Raw genomic sequence first — 20,992 nt, 5'->3', positions numbered from 1 at the left:
GTCTCGACTGCTGCCAGTGGGCAGGGAGTGGAGGGGAATGTGCCCGGTTCTGACCTAGAGCCCAACCCCCATCTGGCACCAGGACCACCTCCTCCCTGCATGCTCCACGCTTCTCTCCAGCAATCCCTCAGCCGCCCCCTATCCAAACATCCGCCCCCATTTTGAAACGTCCCAGTAGGCACACCCGACCCCCTCGGGTCTCTCCCACGGTCCTGATTCCCTGTCCCTGAGAGGCGGAGGGGAGAAGCCAATGGTTGGGAGACACAATCCGACTGGGGGAGGAGGCCAGGGAGTCTGGCTACTACGGCACGGGAAGGGGCCGGGCTGTCCGTCGGGGAAGTGGGAGGGGGCCGTGGCGCCTGGAGGGAAGCGCCTGTCGCCCGGGGCTCAGAGCCACCGGGGTAGCACAGCGAGAACCAGCTCCACAGCTGCGGGAGCGTCGCGCTGTGAATTAGGGTCGAAAGGGGACCTGGAGCCCCTTCGCCTCAGCTCAAGTCCTGTTCGCCCTTCCACAGTCTGGGTTTGAGGAGCCGGTGGGAAGGATTCAGAGTCCAGTCGCCGCCCGCTGAAAGCGGCCGCAGAGAGTTTCTGGAAGGAGAAAGGGTCGCCGCCAGGTTGGGCACAGGGTGGGAGGGCTTTGGGGCAGGTGAGAAAGGCCCGGTGGGCCCCCTGGGCTGCTGGAAGTGACCTGGCGCCCGGCCCTGGCCGGCCTGGGGCTGGGCAGGGGACAGCATGGCGCGCCTCTTCAGCCCCCGGCCACCCCCCAGCGAAGACCTCTTCTACGAGACCTACTACAGCCTGAGCCAGCAGTACCCGCTGCTGCTGCTGCTGCTGCTGACCGTGCTCTCGGCGCTGCTGGCACTGCTCGTCGTGGCCTGGGCCAGCGGCAGGGTGAGAGGGCCCCGGGACGCTGCTGCTGCGGGTGGGGGAGGCTCGCCACCTCGGTGGTATTGGGGGTGGGTTTTATGGGGTCTTCTTTTCAGCGTTGCCTTCACTGGGATCCAGGAAGGAAGCGTTGAACCACGCGTGGAATTGCATTGAGCCTGGACAGGTCACTAAACCCTCTGGGTCTCCGCCTCTGGGTTTGCCCTGGAAAGTAGCTGGGTCCTGGATACTTATTTTCCTCTGGGTCCCAATAAACCTTATGAGCTTCTGTGGCCTACTAGTTCTAGAAACCGGATTTTCCGATTTTCCAGAAGGGAAATTCTACTCAAGCCCCTGGAGGAATTCATTTCCTGGATTTCTCTTTGGGAATGTGGGGCAATCGTACCCATACCTTCCGAAGGAATCGTCTATCCTGCTCTCATTATGTCCCAATATAAACCCGTTTCCAGTTTCTCTTTGGGGAAGAAGGGGGTCTTCAATTCCATATTGGGAAATATCCTTCTCCAAGTTTTCTTTTCACTCCTTGGAGGCAAGGTGGGAAAACTACTGGGCGCGGCCAATCCATGCTGATTCACCCCAAAGTCAGGAAAGAGGTGGGGACCAAGGGCGGGGCAGCATGGGACTTGGAGCCTGAGCTGAGGCAGGTGGCAAGATCTCAGCCCAGTGGGACAGGGAGGGGCAGGGCAGGGCGGACTGGGCGCCCCCTGCTGCTTAATCTCTGTTTGGCATCATCCTCAGAGCTTCCAGCCACAGGCTCCAGAGTTGGGGATTCTCTGGAGCAAATTAGCCCAATTTGGAGACCTTCGTTTCTTAGTGCCATCTGGGGAGCTAAGAGAGTTCACTTGCTTCTGGATGCCAGGAGTGTGCTATAATTCCCTTTGCCGGATAAGAAAATTGAGGTGCAGAGAGATGAGTGAACTTAACCACTAGCCGAGGGAGGCTGGAGCCCATTCTTCTGGATAGAACTCCCAGGCTTCCAGGCAGCCTGCAAGTGAGATTCAAGGTTGATCCCTATAAGGCTGCCTGCTCTGTCGATAAACAGCAGGATATCAGCAATTCCTTATAGCTCAACTTGCCATGAGAGAAAAGCAGCGGTGCCAGGCTTCCTTTTTTTTACTTGGCTTTGAGACACTTTACAGAACTGTTCTGCCGGGTGCCTCCTCTATCTAGTTCATTTCTCACCTTGGGCGAGCTCCCCGAGCTTCCCCTCCTAGCCCTGCCTCGTGTGCCCTTTCCCCACAGGAGCTGACCTCAGACCCAAGCTTCCTGACCACCGTGCTGTGCGCTTTGGGTGGCTTCTTGCTGCTGTTGGGCCTCGCTTCCCGTGAGCAGCGGCTGCAGCGCTGGACGCATCTCCTGTCGGGCCTCGTGTGGGCCGCGCTGCTGGCTACAGGCCATGGTTTCCTGTTCACTGGGGGCATAGTGAACGCCTGGGACCAGGTGAGAGGATGGCAGGCAAATCGGAATGGAGGTGCAACCTGGCCCGGAACCTGCACCCAGGCCTTGTGCGATGCACAGCAGGCCTTCAGCTTCCCTCATCCTGCCCCAGGTGTCCTTCTTCCTCTTCATCATCTTCACTGTGTATGCCATGCTGCCCTTGGGCATGCGGGAGGCTGCTGCTGCAGGCCTCACCTCCTCAGTCTCACACCTGCTGGTCCTCGGGCTGTACCTCGGGCCACAGCCAGACTCCCGGCCTCCCCTGCTGCCGCAGGTAAGCACGCAAGTAGCACGGGCAGTGCCCAGGTTCGGCTCTTTTGCACACTAGCAGGTCCCCTGAACTGTGACTTCAAGGTAGGGTGCAACAGTAGGTACAAGATACAAACCCAGATAGACCCTGACAGTGGAGCCGCACAGTGCAGTGCAGTGTCTACTGATACCAGAAGAGGGCTCCGGGCCCACAGGGAAAGGACTCATGGTTCCCCAGGAAGGAGGAGTGGGGACTGAAGTAGATGATGGAAATTTCACTTGGGTAGTTTTTTGCAACCAGAGTAGGGGCAGGGGATGAGGTGATGGGGTGGCATTGCATGCATGCAAAGGTGTTTAGACCTAAGAGGCCAGCTTGATCCAGCAGCCAAGAATCCAGAGCAGGGAGCCTATGAGAGGGGAACTACCCCCACAGACCTGAAAATATGGCACCACTTGTCCTGAGATACTTAGGACACTAACCATAGAGCCAGATCCTCGCTGTGCTTAGACCCACTCAAGCCCTACACATAGACACCCTATCCTCACCTGGGTCCTGCTCCCTCTGAGGCCAGCCTTCACCTATAGTTGGCAGCAAATGCAGTGTTGTTCCTGTGTGGGAACGTGGTAGGAGCGTACCACAAGGCGCTGATGGAGCGAGCGCTGCGAGCCACGTTCCGGGAGGCACTCAGCTCCCTGTATTCTCGCCGGAGGTTGGACACGGAGAAAAAACACCAGGTCAGCTGGGCCTAGAAGGTGGGGTGGGACTGGTCTGAGAGAGATGAGTTGCTTAGGTTATACAGGTGGGCTCCTTCACAAGCTGGGTAGCTTTGGACAGGTCATTTGACCTTCTATAATATTTCCTCCTTTGTGTAAAGTGTGCCTCCTATCCGCCTTGGAAGGACATTTCTAGGTTTAAACAAGTTGAGAATTATGAAAGCACTTAAGAATGCTTTGAGGCCAGGCGTGGTGGCGCATGCTTGTAATCCCAGCATTTGGGAGGCTGACATAGGAGGATTGCAGTTCGCGGACAACCTCAGCTACTTACTGAGGCCCTTTGCAACTCAGTGAGACCCTATTTCAAAATAAAGAATAAAAAATAGGACTGGGCCTGTACCTTGGAGGTAGAATGCCCGTGGGTTCCATCCCCAGTACCGCAAAAAAAAAAAAAAAAAAAGAAATGTTTTGATATGAAGTGAAGATGCTGGTGCTGAGAGTTTGGTCCCTAAAGGTGGTCATTCAGCATGGGATGCTGGAGCACAGCTGTGTGCACTGGCAGGACCTGGAGGAGTCGTGGCTGGGCTGGGGCTCTGTGTGGGCTCCTAGAGGACTCGGGGAACTGGGGCCCCTGGCTTTCGGGTCAAGAGGACTGGTGCTCAGAGTGACCCTCCTCCAGGAACACCTTCTCTTGTCCATCCTTCCTGCCTACCTGGCCCGAGAGATGAAGGCAGAGATCATGGCACGGCTGCAGGCTGTACAGGGGTCACGGCCAGAGAGCACCAACAACTTCCACAGCCTGTATGTCAAGAGGCACCAGGGAGTCAGGTATGAGGAAGGATGGCAGAGGGGAGGGGTCCATGGCTGAGACCCTCGCCCGCTGACCCAGTCTACCCTGAACAGTGTGCTGTACGCGGACATCGTGGGCTTCACGCGCCTGGCCAGTGAGTGCTCCCCTAAGGAGTTGGTGCTCATGCTCAACGAACTCTTCGGCAAGTTTGACCAGATTGCCAAGGTCAGAGGGGTCTCCCTCCCCACCCAGGGTTCTCAAACACCCCGTCCTGGGAAGCCCCTTGTAAGGGAAGCTCCTGCCTTCTGAGATCCGCAGTCCCAGCTCAGAGCCCAAGCAGGCTCCCAAATACTCCAGTGCAATTCAGAAACCCTTTCAAACATTTCCAAGCAGGGCGTGGTGGCGCACCCCTGAAATCCCAGTACTAGGGAGGCTGAGACAGGAGGATCGCAGCTACTTATCTCCACAATTTAGTGGGGGGAAAAAGAATAAAACATAGAGGTCGGGTTATAGATGGAAGGTAAAATACCCCTGGGTTCAATCCCAGTGCATAAAAAAAAGGAAGGAAAGAAAAAAGAAACAAACAAACAAAAAACCCACTTCCAGTCATGAAGCTACTTGCCATGCATCTCAAACCTCAAACCAGGAGCAGCCTCTCAACATCTCTACAGATGTCCTTACCTCAAAATCTCCAAATGTGCTCAGAGCTTCAGAGGAGGTGTTTCTGGACAGTATATGCAAAATCTAGATTTTTTCAGGTTCTCTAACTTGCAAGAATTTAGAAAAAGAGAAAGTTCTGTCCTCTCCAACTTCAGCTCAGAACGTGCTTAGACTCTCGGTATTCAATCTATTTGCCTTCCCCCTTCCCCACTCTCTCAATCCTGAGATTATTTCCATCCAAATCTGGGTACACCCTACACATGCCAAAATGGGGGAAAGCCTCCAGGCATGGTGGTGCACGCTTATAGTCCCCGTGCTTGGGAGGCTGAGATAGGAGGATCGCACAGGTTCGAAGCCAGCTTCAGCTACTTAGTGAGGCTCTCAGCAACTTCGTGAGACCCTGTTTCCAAAGAAAACATAAAATAGGTCTGGGGGTATAGCCCGGAGGTAGAAAAACCCCTGGGTTCCACCCCCAGTACCACCAATAAATAAATAAATAAATAAATAAATAAATAAATAAATAAATAAAATAGGGCTGAGGGTGTGGCCCAGAGGTAGAAAAGTCCCTGGGTTCCACCCCCAGTACCACAATAAATAAATAAATAAATAAATAAATAAATAAATAAATAGGGCCGGGGGTGTGGCCCAGAGGTAGAATGCCCCTGGGTTCAGTTCCCAGCACCAAAAAAAAAAGAGGGGGGGAGCACTGCAGACACTTTATCCCTTCTGAGAAAGACATTTGTAGGGTAGACCTCAGCCCCAAACCAAGTGAAAGGAGTCCCTAGCTAGGACCTGGATCCTCCCAACCTCAGAATTCTTAGGAAACCCCACACTCGCTCCCCACTTTTCCCAACTCCCTCTTGCCCCTCTGGCTTCTAACCAGGTTCCTCTGCACACCCCCACGCACACTCCCAGGAGCACGAATGCATGCGGATCAAGATTCTGGGGGACTGCTACTACTGCGTCTCTGGGCTGCCACTCTCGCTGCCGGACCACGCCATCAACTGCGTGCGCATGGGGCTGGACATGTGCCGGGCCATCAGGTCAGCCCCGAGGGCTGGGAGGAGGAATACCAAGGGGTGGGAATGAGCAGGGGCAGGCTGGGCGGTGGGGTTCTCCATGAGAGGAAGAGGAGTGTGGAGTGGGCAGGGCCGAAGGCAGGATTCAGACTGTCTCCTCGCACTGTGCTCAGGAAACTGCGGGCGGCCACTGGTGTGGATGTCAACATGCGTGTGGGTGTGCACTCGGGCAGCGTGCTCTGCGGAGTCATTGGGCTGCAGAAGTGGCAGTACGACGTCTGGTCCCATGATGTCACACTGGCCAACCACATGGAGGCAGGCGGAGTGCCCGGGTGAGACCAGGGCTCCCACCCCAGCAGCCACAGCAAGAGGCCACCTTTTCCTGAGAAGAGCACAACCTCATCTGGGGCTGGGGAGATTCCAGGGTGCGGGGAGGGGAACTGGGAGGCGCTTCCTGTAACACAGGACCCTGCTTGAAGACAGAGTTCCAGAATGATCTTTGGAAGAAATGAAGGGTTTGCAGACCCCGGTGACTCCCGCTGCCTCTCCCTCCAGGCGCGTGCACATCACTGGAGCCACCCTGGCCCTGTTGGCGGGGGCTTATGCCGTGGAGGTTGCAACCATGGAACCCCGGGACCCATATCTTCGGGAGCTGGGGGAGCCCACATACCTGGTCATTGATCCTCGGGTAAAAGCCCAGCCCGGACCCCATGAGCTGGACCATGCAAACCACCTGGCAGGCACCAGGCCTGCTCTCCCACACCACAGACCGAATTCCTGGGTTCTGGAGGGGCGTGCAGGAGGGGAGGCAAGCCTCTAAGGGGAGTGGGGAGGAAGGAGAAATGCCTGTGATTTTTTACTCTGTCTTCCCGTGCCCTAGGCTGAGGAGGAGGACGAGAAGGGCACGGCAGGAGGGTTACTGTCCTCCCTAGAGGGCCACAAGATGCGCCCATCACTTCTCATGACCCGCTACCTAGAGTCCTGGGGAGCAGCCAAGCCTTTTGCCCACCTGAGTCACGTGGACAGTCCCGTGTCCACCTCCACCCCTCTCCCGGTACGTACACCCCCATCTTGAGCTGAGCACTCAAGGTACACCAGCCCCTGCTGCCCTCGCCTTCAGACCCCACTCCCAGCCCCCTCCCCGTCCCCTGTCCAGTGAGTCACTGATGATTTGCGACATCCCAAGGTTCTGAACTGTCTGGTCACCCCCAGTCACTGGTTCGGTGACTTGCCCTTCCTTCTAGAGGAAGAGCAGAGATAGATCACTGCCGTCTAAGCCCACCTCAGAGAAGATGCAAGATGCCCATAGATGCCATTTCCATTGCCCTCGACCTCCCCTTCCCTGACACCCCAGAGATGGTGGACCCCATGTGCTTCTGACTCTGACTCCAGTGCTGCACACCCACAGCCCGGGGAAATGTCCTGTTTAACTCAGTTCCTACAACTACATGCCTTCAACCCCTAGTAGAATCAGGAAGGTGAGACCAGACTGGCTGATGCCTTCATTCATTCCTCAGCACGTGTGTGTGGATCGAATGAGGGGGAAGTGAAAGTCAAACATGATCTTGAAACCAGAAGCGTCCCCTGAGTAGGCAGGGTGGCGGGGCGGGGAGGGAGTGGGCCTACCTCTTCTCTAGGTGGAGCCAGGGCAGGGCCCACTACTGGCTGACTCCATGGGTAGCACCTTGCAGTAACCACTGACCCAGCAGCCAGAGAAGGAGAAGGCGCTGAATCTTGGGGTCAGTCGGTGCTCAGTTGCAAAACCCCCTCACGCAGGGAACCAGGTCATGTTCCTAAAGTTGAACACCAGGGATGAGGTCCCTGTCCCTTCCGACCACTCTCCTTCAGTCTTCCCCAAAGCTGTTCTGCATTCCTGTCACCTTCTGCTGACCTCTCTGGAATCATCTGTGCTGGATAGACCTGGTTGCATTTATGGGGTTTCTTTAGAGCACCCTTTCTGTGTTTCATCCCACCTCATCTCCCATCCAACAGGAAAGAAGGCCAAAGGTCAGTGGGCTCTGGGGAGTAAAGGGACATTGGCAGCAGTGATGGGGCATGGGGAGAGAGGTCAGGAAGGAAAGGATGCTGGCAGGAGGGAGGGCAAGGGAGAACCCTGAGTCCTGCTGGCTGTTGCAGTTAAGGCCTCCGGGGTGGGTGTGGAGTGCTGTGCGGGGTTTGCTGCAGGCACAGGAAATGTTTTGATGACCTTTGTGCAATTTCTGTGGTAGGAATGCCCACCGGAGCCCATAAACACCCTGCCATTCTTTGCTTGTGTGCAGCCTAGGAAGTGTTAGGGTGGAGGAGCAGGCAGCCCAGGTCAAGGGCAGGACCTCACTAGCCCAGAAATTCCACTTCTCAGCCCTGGAAGTTCCAGGGACTCCATCAAATGTTAGAAGTCCTGACAGTCACCACCAACTGTGTGTGTGTGTGTGTGTGTGTGTGTGTGTGTGTGTGTGTGTGTGTTACTAAACCCAAGGATATTCTACTTCCCAGTTGCACCCCCAGCCCCTTTTTCATTTTTTATTTTGAAGTAGTATCTCACTAAGTTTCTGAGGCTGGTGTCAAACCTGCAAACCTCCTGTCTCAGCCTTCCAAGTACTAGGATTACAGGTGTGCACCACCACTCCTGGCACCAGTTTACTCTTAAACAACATGAAACTTTGGAGTGGCAAGGAAATATTTGTGCTGCTGTGTGTCATTTATCCATCCATTCCGTGTGTGTGTGTGTGTGTGTGTGTGTGTGTGTGTGTGTGTAGTGCTAGGAATCAAACTCCGAGCCTCATGCATGCCAGGCAAGTACTCCACTACTGAACTATATCCTCAGGTCACATTTTTTTGAGATTTACTCTGTGGCAGGTACTATGCTACCTCTTGAGACCAACATTAAAAAGATGATTTTCCCTGCCTTCAAATAACTTACATGCATTGGGAGATACATAGGTGGTTTTTTTTAAAAAAGTTAGGCCCATGGTGGTGGCGTGTACTTGTAATCCCATTATTTGGGAGCTGAGACAGGAGGATCATAGGTTTGCAACCAGCGTTAGCTACTTAGTAAGGCCCTCCACAACTTGGTGAAACCTTGTCTAAAAATAAAGAATCAAAAAATAGGGCTGGGAAGCCGGGCATAATGGCACACGTTTGTAATCCCAGCATTTGGGAGGCTGAAACTGGAAGATTGTGGTTCGCAGACAGCCTCAGCTACTTAGTGAAGCCTTTTGCAACTCAGTGAGATTCTGTTCCAAAATAAAGAAGAAAAAAAATAGGGCTGGGGGTATAGGTTGGAGGTAGAATGCCCCTGGGTTCCATCCTCAGTACCAAAAAAAAAAAAAAAAAAAAAAGTTAGGCCTATTCATAGATGAGATGCAGAGATTGGCCTATAGCTAGAACCTACCATTCCCTCCAAATATCTCACTCCCTCTCCTCCCTCTCCTCCTTCTCCCATACACCAAGCTTTGGTTTGGGGGATGATGTAACCCTGTGACCCTTCTCCCTTCACGTGAACCAGTGGTCCCCACACTTACTGTGTGCACCATGACCCACAGACTTCACTTCCGTCCTCATCGGTTGATTCCTTTGCCAGCTCATTTTCATATCTCTGCATACACTGTGCATTTCTTTGATAAGACAGAACAGCTGTAGTCAGGTTAATTCCCCTTTCTCGTCTCCTTTCTTCTCCGTCCTTATTATCTATCCCCATCACCTCTTACTCAGCCTGACTGAGCTCACAAAATTTTGATCAGAGAGAAGTCAGAATATTCCTCACTGTCACTTGAACTTACACCAACAAAGAAGCTGAGTTTAGTACACACCTGTAATCCCAGTACTCGGGCGGCCGAGACGGGAGGACTACAGGTTCCAGGCCAGCTCAACAATTTAGCAAGGCCCTCAGCAACTTAGCAAGACCCTGCTTCAAAATAAATAATAGGATTGGAGCAGGTACATGCCTGAAATCCCAGTACATGGATGGATGGGGCAGGAGGATCGGATTGGAGGTTCAAGGCTAGCCTCAGTGACTTCGTGAGGCTCTCAGCAACTTAGGAGACCATGTTTCAAAATTACAAATAAATAAATAAATAAATAAATAAGGCTCGGAGTGCAGTCCAGAGGTAGAATGCCTGGGTTCAATCCTCAGTACCACTAAATAAATAAACAAATGAATAACCAACAATGATATTTTTGGCGTCCGAAGGTGGGAAAGTCTCTGCTCTTGGAATTTGTGTAGTTTTTAGGGAAAATGGAATGCAGAATGAACAGCCCCTCGAGCACAAGATAGTAAAGGGGTGCTGCCCGGGACCAAACAGATAAAAAAAGGAAAAGATCCTATTTTGTCCTTTATAGGACGAAATATTAAAGAGAAAATGGGGTTTGAACTGCCCCTTCAAGGGTAGATGTAACTTGAGAGAGAAAAAGAGAGAGGGAGAGGGGGAGAGAGAGAGAGATCATTAGAAACAGAAGAAACAGCCAGCCAGATGTAAGATGCGCTAGGTCGCTAATGTATGCAGATCATAAAGTGCAATTCGTGGCCCACACTCACCGTTTCTCCCCTGCCTCCATGTGTCCACCCAACAGGAGAAAGTCCTGACTTCCTTCACCCCGCAGTGGAGCCTGGACCGGTGAGGAAACTGAGCATCTTTGACAGTGGGGTTGCCTGGGTCACCTATCTCCATCCTCCCGGGAGGGGGAGGGGGAGTAGGGGGCTGCTCTGTTCCCTGATGTTTCTGAGAGTCGCCATGGTGACAGGCTCGTTTGTCACTGTGCAGGAGCCGGACCCTCCGGGGACTGGATGATGAGCTGGACACTGGGGATGCCAAGTTCTTCCAAGTCATCGAACAGCTCAACTCTCAGAAGTATGGAGAGCAAAGAGGATCGGGAGGGTGGGAGATGGCGTGGTGGAGGAAGGGCGACACCTCCCTGAGGGCCTGCAGGGAGGTGTCTACTTGTCTGCCTTCTCCTGTCCTCTCCCGGCCCTGCCTGGTCCTCTCTGGGATCCACCATCCCTACCTTCCAGACAGTGGAAGCAGTCGAAGGACTTCAACCTGCTGACACTGTATTTCCGAGAGAAGGAGATGGAGAAACAGGTGGGCTGGGATGTGTGTGTGTGGGGGGGGGGGTACCAAAAGACTTCCCTAGTTCCTTGGCCCTGGGGAGATGCCCTGCTTGGTTTTTGACTCTGGGTGAGGGGTGTATGTCTTTCTTGGGAAGAGGAAAGTTATTGGGTGGTGGAGGGAAGAAGTGGTAGGAGCTACATGGAACTGAACTGGAGGGCAGGGCAGGGTGGTGAGGCTGGGAACCCACAGCATGCTTGGGACCAATTGACACCTTCACAGAATTAGCAGCATCAATGCCTGTCCCCACCCACCCTTCCCTTCTAGTATCGGTTCTCTGCACTTCCCGCCTTCAAATACTATGTAGCCTGCACCTTCCTGGTTTTTCTGTCCAACTTCATCATTCAAATGCTGGTGACAAACAGGTGAGACAGCAAGGGAGATGCTGGCTGCCATACATCGATCCCTGTCCGCCCTCACCCCCAGCCCACAGGTTCTTCCTTTATGCCCTTCTCCTTAGCTTCACGCAGGTTCTGGAAAATCAGGGGTAAACACAGCTCTGGCACCTCTGTGAGGTTTTTTGGGGTTTTTTTTTTGTGTGTGTGTGTGTGATACTGGGGGTGGAACCCAGAGGCTTTCTACCTCCGGGCTATACTCCCAGACCTTTTTTATATTTTATTTGGAAACAGGGTCTCACTAAGTTGCTGAGAGCCTCACTAAGTAGCTGAGGCTGTGCGATCCTCCTGTCTCAGCCTCCCAAGCGCTGGGATTACAAGCGTGCGCCACCACGCCCGGCCTAACCTCTGTGGGTTCTAACAACATCCCCATCATAGAGGTTGTGCTGCCTTGGAGAAGCCCAATTCCCCCAGCAAAGGAATGACCTTAGAAAGCAGGTCCCCAAGTGCCAGATATGGTGGCATATGCCTGAATCTCAGTACTTGGGAGGCTGAGATAGGAGTATCATAAGTTTGAGGCCAGCCTCGGCAACTTAGTGAAATTCTCAGCAACCTAACAAGACCCTGTTTCAAAATAAAAAATTAGCCGGGCATGGTGGCACACACTTGTAATCCCCATGCTTGGGAGGCGGAGACAGGAGGATGGCACAGGTTCGAAGTCAGCCTCGCTGGCTTAAGAGACCCTGTTTCCAAATAAAAATAATATAAAAAATGGGTCTGGGAGTGTAGCCCGGAGGTAGAAGGGTTTCCAGGAACCCCAATACCACCAAAATATAAAAAAATTTAAAATTAAATAATTAAAAGGGGTATAGCTTGGAGGTAGATTGCCTCTAGATTTAATCCCCAATACTGCACACACACATAAATAAATAAATAAATAAATAAATAAATAAATAAATAAAGTGAGTGAGAGAGAAAGAGGAGGGGAGGAGGTCCTCAGCCTGATGTATTGGTGCAAGCCTATAATCCCAGTACTTGGGAGGATGAGACGAGAGGATCACAGATTCAAGACCAGCCTCAGCAACTTAGTAAGATCCTATTCAAAATAAAAATAAAAGCACTGGGGGTGTAGCTTGGAGGTAGAACATCCCTGAGTTTAATCCCCCGTACCCCCCAAAAAAAAGAAATTAAAAAAGCAAATTAAAAAAAGAAATTTAAAAAAAGAAATTTAAAAATTTTAAAAAAGAAATTAAAAAAAAGCAAATTAAAAATTTCTAGTCTACTGCTAGGAGAGGTAAGGTCTTATTCAAAATTCAGCCAGAGCCAGGTATGGTGGCACATGCCTGTAAATCCTCGCTACTTGGGAGAATGAAACAAGAGGATCCCAAGCTGGAGGCCAGCCTGGACAGCATAGACTCTATCTCAAAATTTAAAAAAAAAATTTTTTTTTAAAGGGCTGGCTCAGTGGCAGAGCGCTTGCCCAACATGTCCAAGGCCCTGGGTTTGTCCCAGGAAAATGAACACAAAAGCCCTCAGCCAGGTTAAAGAGCATTGGCCCAGAGGTGGGTCTGATAACAGCCTCAGCCATCCCCCTGCCCCCTGCTCCATCCAACACTGTCCCAGGCCTTCAGCTTTCCCAAGACATCAGGACATGATGTCTGGACCCCATCAGTAGCTAATCTGGATCCCCAGTACCACCAGCCACCCGCCTCCACCGCTCCCCACCCACCAGACGGATGGCACAGCACCCTCAGAGCACAGAGGACTATGCTGGCACTTTACAGCCTCCCTCTTGTTTTCCCATAGACCCCCAGCTCTGGCCATCACCTACAGCATCACCTTCCTCGTCTTCCTTCTCCTCCTCTTCATCTGTTTCTCAGAGCACCTAACGGTAAGGCAGGCTGGGGCCTGGGGGTGTCAAGGGGAGCTGTGGCCATGACTGGACCCAAAGAAGGTAGGTGCCCCAGCCCCATGGCTAAGATACCCGCGCTCCCTCCACAGCGGTGTGTCCGGAAAGGCCCCAAGATGCTGCACTGGCTGCCGGCACTCTCTAATTTGGTGGCCACACAGCCCGGACTGCGAGTGGCCCTGAGCACTGCCTCCATCTTCCTGGTCTTCACCATGGCCGTTGCCAGCCTGGTGAGGACAAAGGGGGCCCCATCAGGACCCGCTGGACCTGCGGGGGACTGAAAGACGATCCCTGGCCGGGTGTGGTGGCACATGCTTGTAATCCCAGCATTTGAGAGGCTGAGACAAGAGGATCACGGTTCGCAGCCAGCCTCAAGCTACTTAGTGAGGCCCTCTGTAACCTAGTGAGACCCTGTTTCAAGATAAAGAATAAAAAAAAAAAAATAGGGCTGAGGGTGTAGCCCAGAGGTAGAATGCCCCTGTACTGAAAAAAAAAAAAAAAAAAAAAAAAAAAAGATTCCTGGGTCTGGGCATGATCACCGCTAAGGATTTTTTTTTTTCTTGGCAGTACTGGAGATGGAAGCCAGGAGCATTCTACCTCCAAGCTACAACCTCAGCCCTATTTATTATTCTTTATTTTTTGAAACAGAGTCTCACTGAGTTGCAGAGGGCCTCCCTAAGTAGCTGAGGCTGTCCGCAAACCATGATCCTCCTGTCTCAGCCTCCCAAATGCTGGATTACAATCATGCACCACCATGCCCAGCCACTAAGGTCATTCTGACCCATATCCTTCCTATCTTTTTCTGATGTCGTCAGATATTTACTACTTAGCTTACTTGGCTAATTGTTACAGAGTTTACAATGCTGTTCCTGCCAGGCACCTAGGAATCGTTCTCCCAACTCAGTTATAGAAGAGGAAGCTAAGGCCCACAGAGGCTGCATTGTTGGCAAAAGCTGACAAAGTACGTCCACACAAGACGCATCCTCTCAGTGAGGACCCCAGGCCGAGGTTCCCTTACCTGTCAGAAACAGCAGGATCCACCCTTCTGAAGGAGTCTGGCCCCAACTCATCCCTAGGTCAGCTGAAGCCACCCTGGAGCCTGAGGAGCTGCCCGCCCTCAGCTTCTCATCTCCTTCCGCAGTTCTGCATACCGGCCTCGTCCGACTGCCCTTTCCAGGCTCAAAACGTGTCATCCTCCATGGCCCTCAACCTCTCCTGGGAGCTGCCCGGGTCCCTACCTCTCATCAGCGTCCCAGTGAGTGCCCCTTCCCCGCGGCCAGGGTCTCCCTCCCCAGACCCTCCATGGCACCCCAACCCCTAAATTGAGGGGTTCCATGGTTTGGAATAGACCTAAGTCACACCCAGTGTCCTTGTGTGGATGACAGCCCTGACCCCAGATAAGACCCGCCCCGCCTCCGGGGTACACGCCCTCCTGACCACCTGGCCACCGGTTCCGCAGTACTCCATGCATTGCTGCGTGCTGGGCTTCCTCTCCTGCTCCCTCTTTCTGCACATGAGCTTTGAGTTGAAGCTGCTGATGCTCCTGCTGTGCCTGGCGGCCTCCTGCTCCATCTTCCTGCACTCCCATGCCTGGCTGGCCGACTGCCTCATCGCCCGCCTGTATCTCGGCCCCACGGACTCCAGGTGTGCACGGCCGCTGGACAGAGGTGCTCGTGGCCTCGGGGACGGGGTGAGAAGGGACACGGCATAGCCGTCCTGGCTCACTGAACTACCCATGGAGCGAAGGCGGAGGGGGCGGAGGGCTACAGGGGCGCAGGGGCAGGGAGGACGCCACCAGGAAGGGGCAGCGTGAGGGACGACCCTGATCTTGGCCTCCTCAGGCCAGGAGTGCTGAAGGAGCCCAAGCTGACCGGAGCCATCTCCTTCTTCATCTTCTTCTTTACCCTCCTCGTCCTGGCTCGGCAGGTGAGTGCCTCAGCTCAGCCCACAGGCTTCCCCCCCCCACCATGGATGGTGAACAGTGGTCCCCAGAGTGGTGACTTGGCCTCTCATACCTCCCGGTTGAGCCCAAGTGGTGTTACCATTGTTACTAAGTGAGCCTGCCCACCTCCTTGCTTGCTCTCCAAGGGGAGTGACCTCAAGCCCCCCCCCTTCTTCCTTCTACCCTCCAAACCTGGGAAAGGCTCTTCTTTCCCAGAGGGAACATCTGCCGCCAATTCCAAACACCCTAGTTGGAATCTAGTACCCAGGGCGGACTCCGTCCAAGGATAGCTGCACCGTAAGCCGCATCTCCAAGCCGGGGGAGGGGTGCGTCCAGGCATTCATATGGAGTGGGGCATGAACAGTCAGGAGCTGGGGCTTCCCGTGCACGGGGTCCCCTCACGTCCCCCTCTGGCCCCCACCCCCAGAACGAGTATTACTGCCGCCTGGACTTCCTGTGGAAGAAGAAGCTAAGGAAGGAGCGGGAGGAGACGGAGACCATGGAGAACCTGACCCGGCTGCTCCTGGAGAACGTGCTCCCGGCGCACGTGGCCCCCCAGTTCATTGGCCAGAACCGACGTAACGAGGTGCCTCCCGCCCCCTGGCTCCTGAGCCCCAGATGCCCTAGGGACTGAGTTTGGATGAGACTCTTGGCCCTTGGCCCGTCTTCTCTGGGCTCCCACAGTGGATCAGGCTGTCACCCAAGCTCTTGTCCCTGCCAGATGCCTCTGTTTTCATGAGATCTGAGACTCTGGTGAGAGACTTCCAGAAGGCACAGTCCACCCGTCCCTCCAGCCTTGCAATATCCAATATGGGAGCCGTTCGCCACATGTGGCCATTCACATTAAAATTAATAACAATGAAAAAAGTTTCTTGGTTGAACTCACTGTATTTTAAGTGTTCAACAACCACAATTAGCAGCCACCATATTTTTTTTTTTTTTTTTTTTTTTTTTTTTTTTTTTTTTTGTGGTGGTGGTGCTGGGGATTGAACCCGGGACATTCTACCTCTGAGCTACACCCCTAGCCTGATTTTTTTATTCTTTATTTTGAAACAGGGTCTCACTAAGTTGTGGAGGGCCTAAGTAGATGAGGCTGTCCACGAACCTGTATTCTCCTGTCTCAGTCTCCCAAGTACTAGGATTACAGGCACGCACCACCACGCCCGGCTCAGTGACCACCATTTTGACAGCACATCTACCGAATGTTTCATCCAAGGAGAAATTCCTGTTGGACGATGCTGTCCTAGACACTTAGAAATCTTGCTATAGCCAAACCATCAGAAAACTGCCCACATATTTGCACCATCTTTTCTACCACCACTGCCAAGCCTTTTTAAAAGCTGTGGAAATGCTCTTGCCTTCTACTGGGGGATGAGGAGCTATTTCACAGCATTATGTCTCCACCACCTGCTCTCTCCTCTCAAAATCAGAAGTAGCTCTACTTCTGGTTTCTTATGGATAGAGCCCATTTCTCTCTTCACATCGGCTGTTAAAAAGCTCAGAGCCATAGCCGGGCGTGGTGGCGCACGCTTGTAATCCCCACGCTTGGGAGGCGGAGACAGGAGGATCTCGCAGGTTCGAAGCCAGCCGCACGCGCTCTGGCTTAGGAGACCCTGTTTCCAAATAAAAATGTAAAAATAGGTCTGGGAGTGTAGCCCGGAGGTAGACGGGCTTCCAGGAACCCCAGTATCACAAAAAAAAAAAAAAAAAAAAAAAAGCTCAGAGCCAGGTACTTGGGAGGCTGAGACAGGAGGATCACATGTTCAAGGACAGCCTCAGCAAGTAGTGACTCCCATCAACCCAGCAAGACCTTGTTTCAAAATAAGAATGAATTAGGGCTGAGGGTGTCGCTCAGAGATAGAATACCCCTGGGTTCAATCCCCAGTTACCACAAAAAAAAAAAAGAGAGCCAAAATCTAGGATTAATAAGGACTTCATAGCATCCATTTTGTGAATCAACCTCCAATCTGATTCTCTGTTTATAGTTTTCCCTTGGTCCCACTCTCCCTATTGCTTTATGTTCTCTTCCAGATTGTAGCTATCTTTGTAAGCTGACTTAACACCATTCAGCAAAAAACTAGGATAAAAAAAATAATTCCGACTGACATGATTCCAATTCTAAGAGTGAGTCCCCTCACAGACATAGCTATGAGGGAGGGATCCTAACCCCAAACCTCTGTCTCCCGGAATCACAGTGACACCAGGTCTTTGAGCCTGGCCCTTCTCTACCTCCTTCCCAACACTTCTTAAGTAGACGGGCTAGGAGTGCGGCTCCAGGCAGGAGGACCCCATGCATACCCAGCAAGGGAAGGACTCCACATACGCCCCTCACACATCCTCCTGCCCCCACCCCAGGACCTCTACCACCAGTCCTACGAGTGTGTCTGCGTCCTCTTCGCCTCGGTCCCGGACTTTAAGGAGTTTTACTCTGAATCCAACATCAACCACGAGGGACTAGAGTGTCTGCGGCTCCTCAATGAAATAATCGCTGATTTTGATGAGGTGACAACTCCCGCTATGTCCTGGATTCTAGAATTTTCCACCATCCCTTTTCCTCTTTGCTCTCCTGGCCATAAGGCCAGTCCTGCCTGCATCCCCCTCCCCCCAGCATGCCCTCCTTCCTCTGGTGCCCCAGATCTGCCCTTTCCACCAACACTGCCCATTACCCACTCTCTCCTTCCGGTGGCCATCCCCAACTCCACAGCCTGGTCCTTCAGCCTCCAAGGGCCACTGGCTGAGCTTTGGGAGAGGGGAGGGAATGCGCGAGAGAGACTGGGGGACAAGGCCTCCTCTCCACCCAGCTGCTCTCCAAGCCCAAGTTCAGTGGAGTGGAGAAAATCAAAACTATTTGCAGCACCTACATGGCAGCCACAGGCTTGAACGCCACCTCTGGACAAGATGCACAACAGGTACAGCCCTCCCTCGCCCTTACTAACAACCCTCCCCCGGGCTCTCCGGAGGGCCCACGAGTGGGACTTACCCTGTGCCCTCACTGGCTCATCCCGGTGGGCGGGTCCATTGCCAGGACGCTGAGCGAAGCTGCAGCCACCTCGGCACCATGGTGGAATTTGCAGTGGCCATGGGGTCTAAGCTGGACGTCATCAACAAGCACTCATTCAACAACTTCCGCCTGCGTGTGGGTGAGGGCCCCCGCTGGCCGGGGCAGGGTGGCACCTCCTCGCCGTCCTAAGCTCTCCGCACTCTGGGTCCTTTGTGAGCTGCTCCACAGCTCATCCCTGGACCCTCCCCGCCCAGACTTACATAGGACAGGAAGCTGCTGGGCCAGATGCTAAGAGGCTCAGCCCCTCCTTTCCCTAAGACACGGTCCTCTAGCCCCAGAGACCCCTCCTCTCCTTTAAGGCCCCAGGCCCTTCCTCTCCCAGTTCCTTGTGCTTCCTCTTCAAAGTTCCTCCCATCAGAGCCCCTCTTTACCACATTCCTTGTTCAGGACTGAACCACGGCCCAGTCGTAGCTGGAGTGATTGGGGCCCAGAAGCCACAATATGACATCTGGGGCAACACAGTGAACGTGGCCAGTCGCATGGAGAGTACAGGAGTCCTTGGCAAGATCCAGGTGAGTGAGCCGTATTGGAGGCATGGGGTGGGGGGATAAGCCAGCCCCTCCCTTACTGCCCTCCAATTACAGGTGACTGAGGAGACGGCCCGGGCACTACAGTCCCTGGGCTACACATGCTACATCCGGGGCGTCATCAAGGTTAAAGGCAAAGGGCAGCTCTGTACCTACTTTCTGAACACAGACTTGGCACGAACTGGACCTCCCTCGGCCTCCCTAGCCTGAGACCCCCAATCTGCTCGAAGATGCTCAATAAAGACTTTGAAGCTATCTGGAGCCAATTGCTATCAGAAGATGCTGATATAGCTATGAGTCACCTTCCCCTTGCCCCTCAGCAGAACGGTTTCTTCCCAGGCCAGAGGATGTGCATGTGTGTGCACACGCAGCTAAGTGTGTCGGGAGTCATTCTTTGCACAAGCTCAGGAGAGGACTGCCTTCGCCTCTTTGCCTACATCCTACCCTGATTCCGGTATTTTATATGCTTTGGAAGCATAAGGAATTTTAACCATATAACTCAAAACAACAATGTGTCCTTTCCTGCCCTCCAGTCACAAATATTGGAAGGAATCTCCAGGGAAATGTAATTTGACTTTTATTTGACTTTTATTGTATTTAACTTTTTTATTGTATTTTACTTTTATTCAGACAGTGACACTAAATAAGCACTTATTATGTGCTTACTACATAAAATGAGCAAGAGGCCTGGGAAATAATCTATTAGGTCCTCCCTGTTTCAGCTACCATTCTCAGATTGGCCCGCCATGCTTTCTAGCAAAGACCTGTACACTGCTTGGGGGTGCCCAGATCCATCGGATGCCCACCTTGCTTGTGTCTGCATCCTTATGTGCAGATGTTGATTTATGTCTTGAAACATCAATGCTTAATTCTTACCTGCTCCTATTTTGGAGTTCACGGGATATTTGTTTGCTTGTTTTTGTGCTAGAGATTGAACCCACGGACATTCTACCTCTGAGCTACAACCACAGCCCTATTTTCTTTTTTATTGGGAAACAGAGTCTCACTAAGTTGCTGAGATCTTTGCTAAGTCACTGATGCTGGCTTTGAACCCGTAATCCTCCTGGCTCAGCCTCCAAGCGATCGGGTCACAGGCATACACCACCACGCAGAGCCACAAGAGATTGTCTTGATACCCTGTGTTTGTTGCAAATGTTGCATGTGGACTTTGGTTTTGCTCTCCTTGGTACTTTCTTTTTTATGAGAAAGATCTATAAAGTACACTGCTGCCTCTGCTCCTGTCATCTTCCTAAAATGTTGTCAAAATAAACCTGAGCCAAGGCCCTCTAAGACAACAGTCACCCTTAGGAAATAATGGCTCATCCCTCTCACGCTGGGGAGTCTTTGCTTAGTGGGGGTGACGATGGCCATGGAGGGCCCTCAGCCCCACCCGGTGCCAGGGTGTATTGTGGGAGCTGGCAGGCACAATATGCAGACTTCTGGGGCCAATATCTGATGACCTGGGTCTCAAGTGAGACCTCCTAAGGCCTCCTTGGGAGATGGAGGGAAGATGGAGGGATGGAGACTTTCTAAGTCTCCCTTAGAAAGTTCCTGGCAGGAAGATGGAGTCAAAATAACAAGCAGAGGTGTCTGGGGAGACGTTTCACAGGGTGCTGTTGAGTCTGGAGTGATGAGCCCACATGGGTGGTCTTTTCCATTTATTTATTTATTTATTTATTTACTACCAGGAATTGAATCCAGGGGCATACTACCTCCAAGCTACACCCCCGACCCTATTTTTAACTCCTTTTTTGGGGGGGGCAGAACTAGGGATGGAACCCAGGGACACTGTACCTACAAACGACACCCCAAGCCCTATTATTTAGTCTTTTTATTTTTGAAACAGGGTCTCACTGAGTTGCAAAAGGCCTCGCTAAGTAGTTGAGGCTGTCTGAGAACCACAACCCTCCGGTCTCAGCCTCCTGAATTTTGTGATTACAAGTGTGTGCCACCACACCCAGCTTAACTCTTTATTTTGAAACAGGGTCTCACTAGGTTTCGAGAGTCTCACTAACCCACAATCGTCCTGTCTCAGCCTCCCAAGTAGTGGGATTACAAGCATGCACCACCACACCCAACTAAGTGGTCTTTCCTTTTTTTAATTTATATTTATTTATTTATTTATTATTTATTTATTTATTTTTGCGGTACTGGGGTTGGAACCCAGGGGCATTCTACCTCCATCCGGGTCCTTTTTTTTTTTTTTTTTTTTTTTTTTTTTTTTTTTTTTGGTGGTACTGGGGTTTCTGGAAGCCCTTCTACCTCTGGGCTACACTCCCAGACCTATTTTATTTTTTGAAACAGGGTCTCCCTGAGTTGCAAAGGCCCTCAATAAGTAGCTGAGGCGGTTGGAGAACCC

The 20,992-nt window shown here is 52.5% G+C and overlaps 1 protein-coding gene across 1 annotated transcript; it reads left to right on the top strand.

Moving 5' to 3' along the window:
* Nucleotides 1-732: 732 nt before the first annotated feature.
* On the top strand, nucleotides 733-18,843 carry ADCY4 (adenylate cyclase 4; the record flags this gene model as incomplete). Its single annotated transcript, XM_080707109.1, has 25 exons — nucleotides 733-891; nucleotides 2,128-2,325; nucleotides 2,435-2,596; nucleotides 3,157-3,306; nucleotides 3,965-4,113; nucleotides 4,189-4,300; nucleotides 5,651-5,778; nucleotides 5,928-6,086; nucleotides 6,310-6,442; nucleotides 6,635-6,808; nucleotides 10,324-10,367; nucleotides 10,515-10,601; nucleotides 10,763-10,832; nucleotides 11,127-11,224; nucleotides 13,001-13,085; nucleotides 13,196-13,333; nucleotides 14,245-14,358; nucleotides 14,563-14,747; nucleotides 14,945-15,029; nucleotides 15,473-15,631; nucleotides 17,401-17,547; nucleotides 17,847-17,954; nucleotides 18,071-18,185; nucleotides 18,494-18,618; nucleotides 18,691-18,843. 25 exons carry the CDS (start codon nucleotides 733-735, stop codon nucleotides 18,841-18,843), a joined length of 3,237 nt encoding a protein of 1,078 aa, XP_080563235.1.
* Between the last annotated feature and the right edge of the window lie 2,149 nt (nucleotides 18,844-20,992).

This window comes from Muscardinus avellanarius (assembly GCF_963383645.1).
Source record: "Muscardinus avellanarius genome assembly, chromosome: 12".
Classification (NCBI taxonomy): domain Eukaryota; kingdom Metazoa; phylum Chordata; class Mammalia; order Rodentia; family Gliridae; genus Muscardinus; species Muscardinus avellanarius.
Note: the sequence above shows the minus strand (reverse complement) of the source record. Positions and strands in the feature narration are given on the sequence as shown.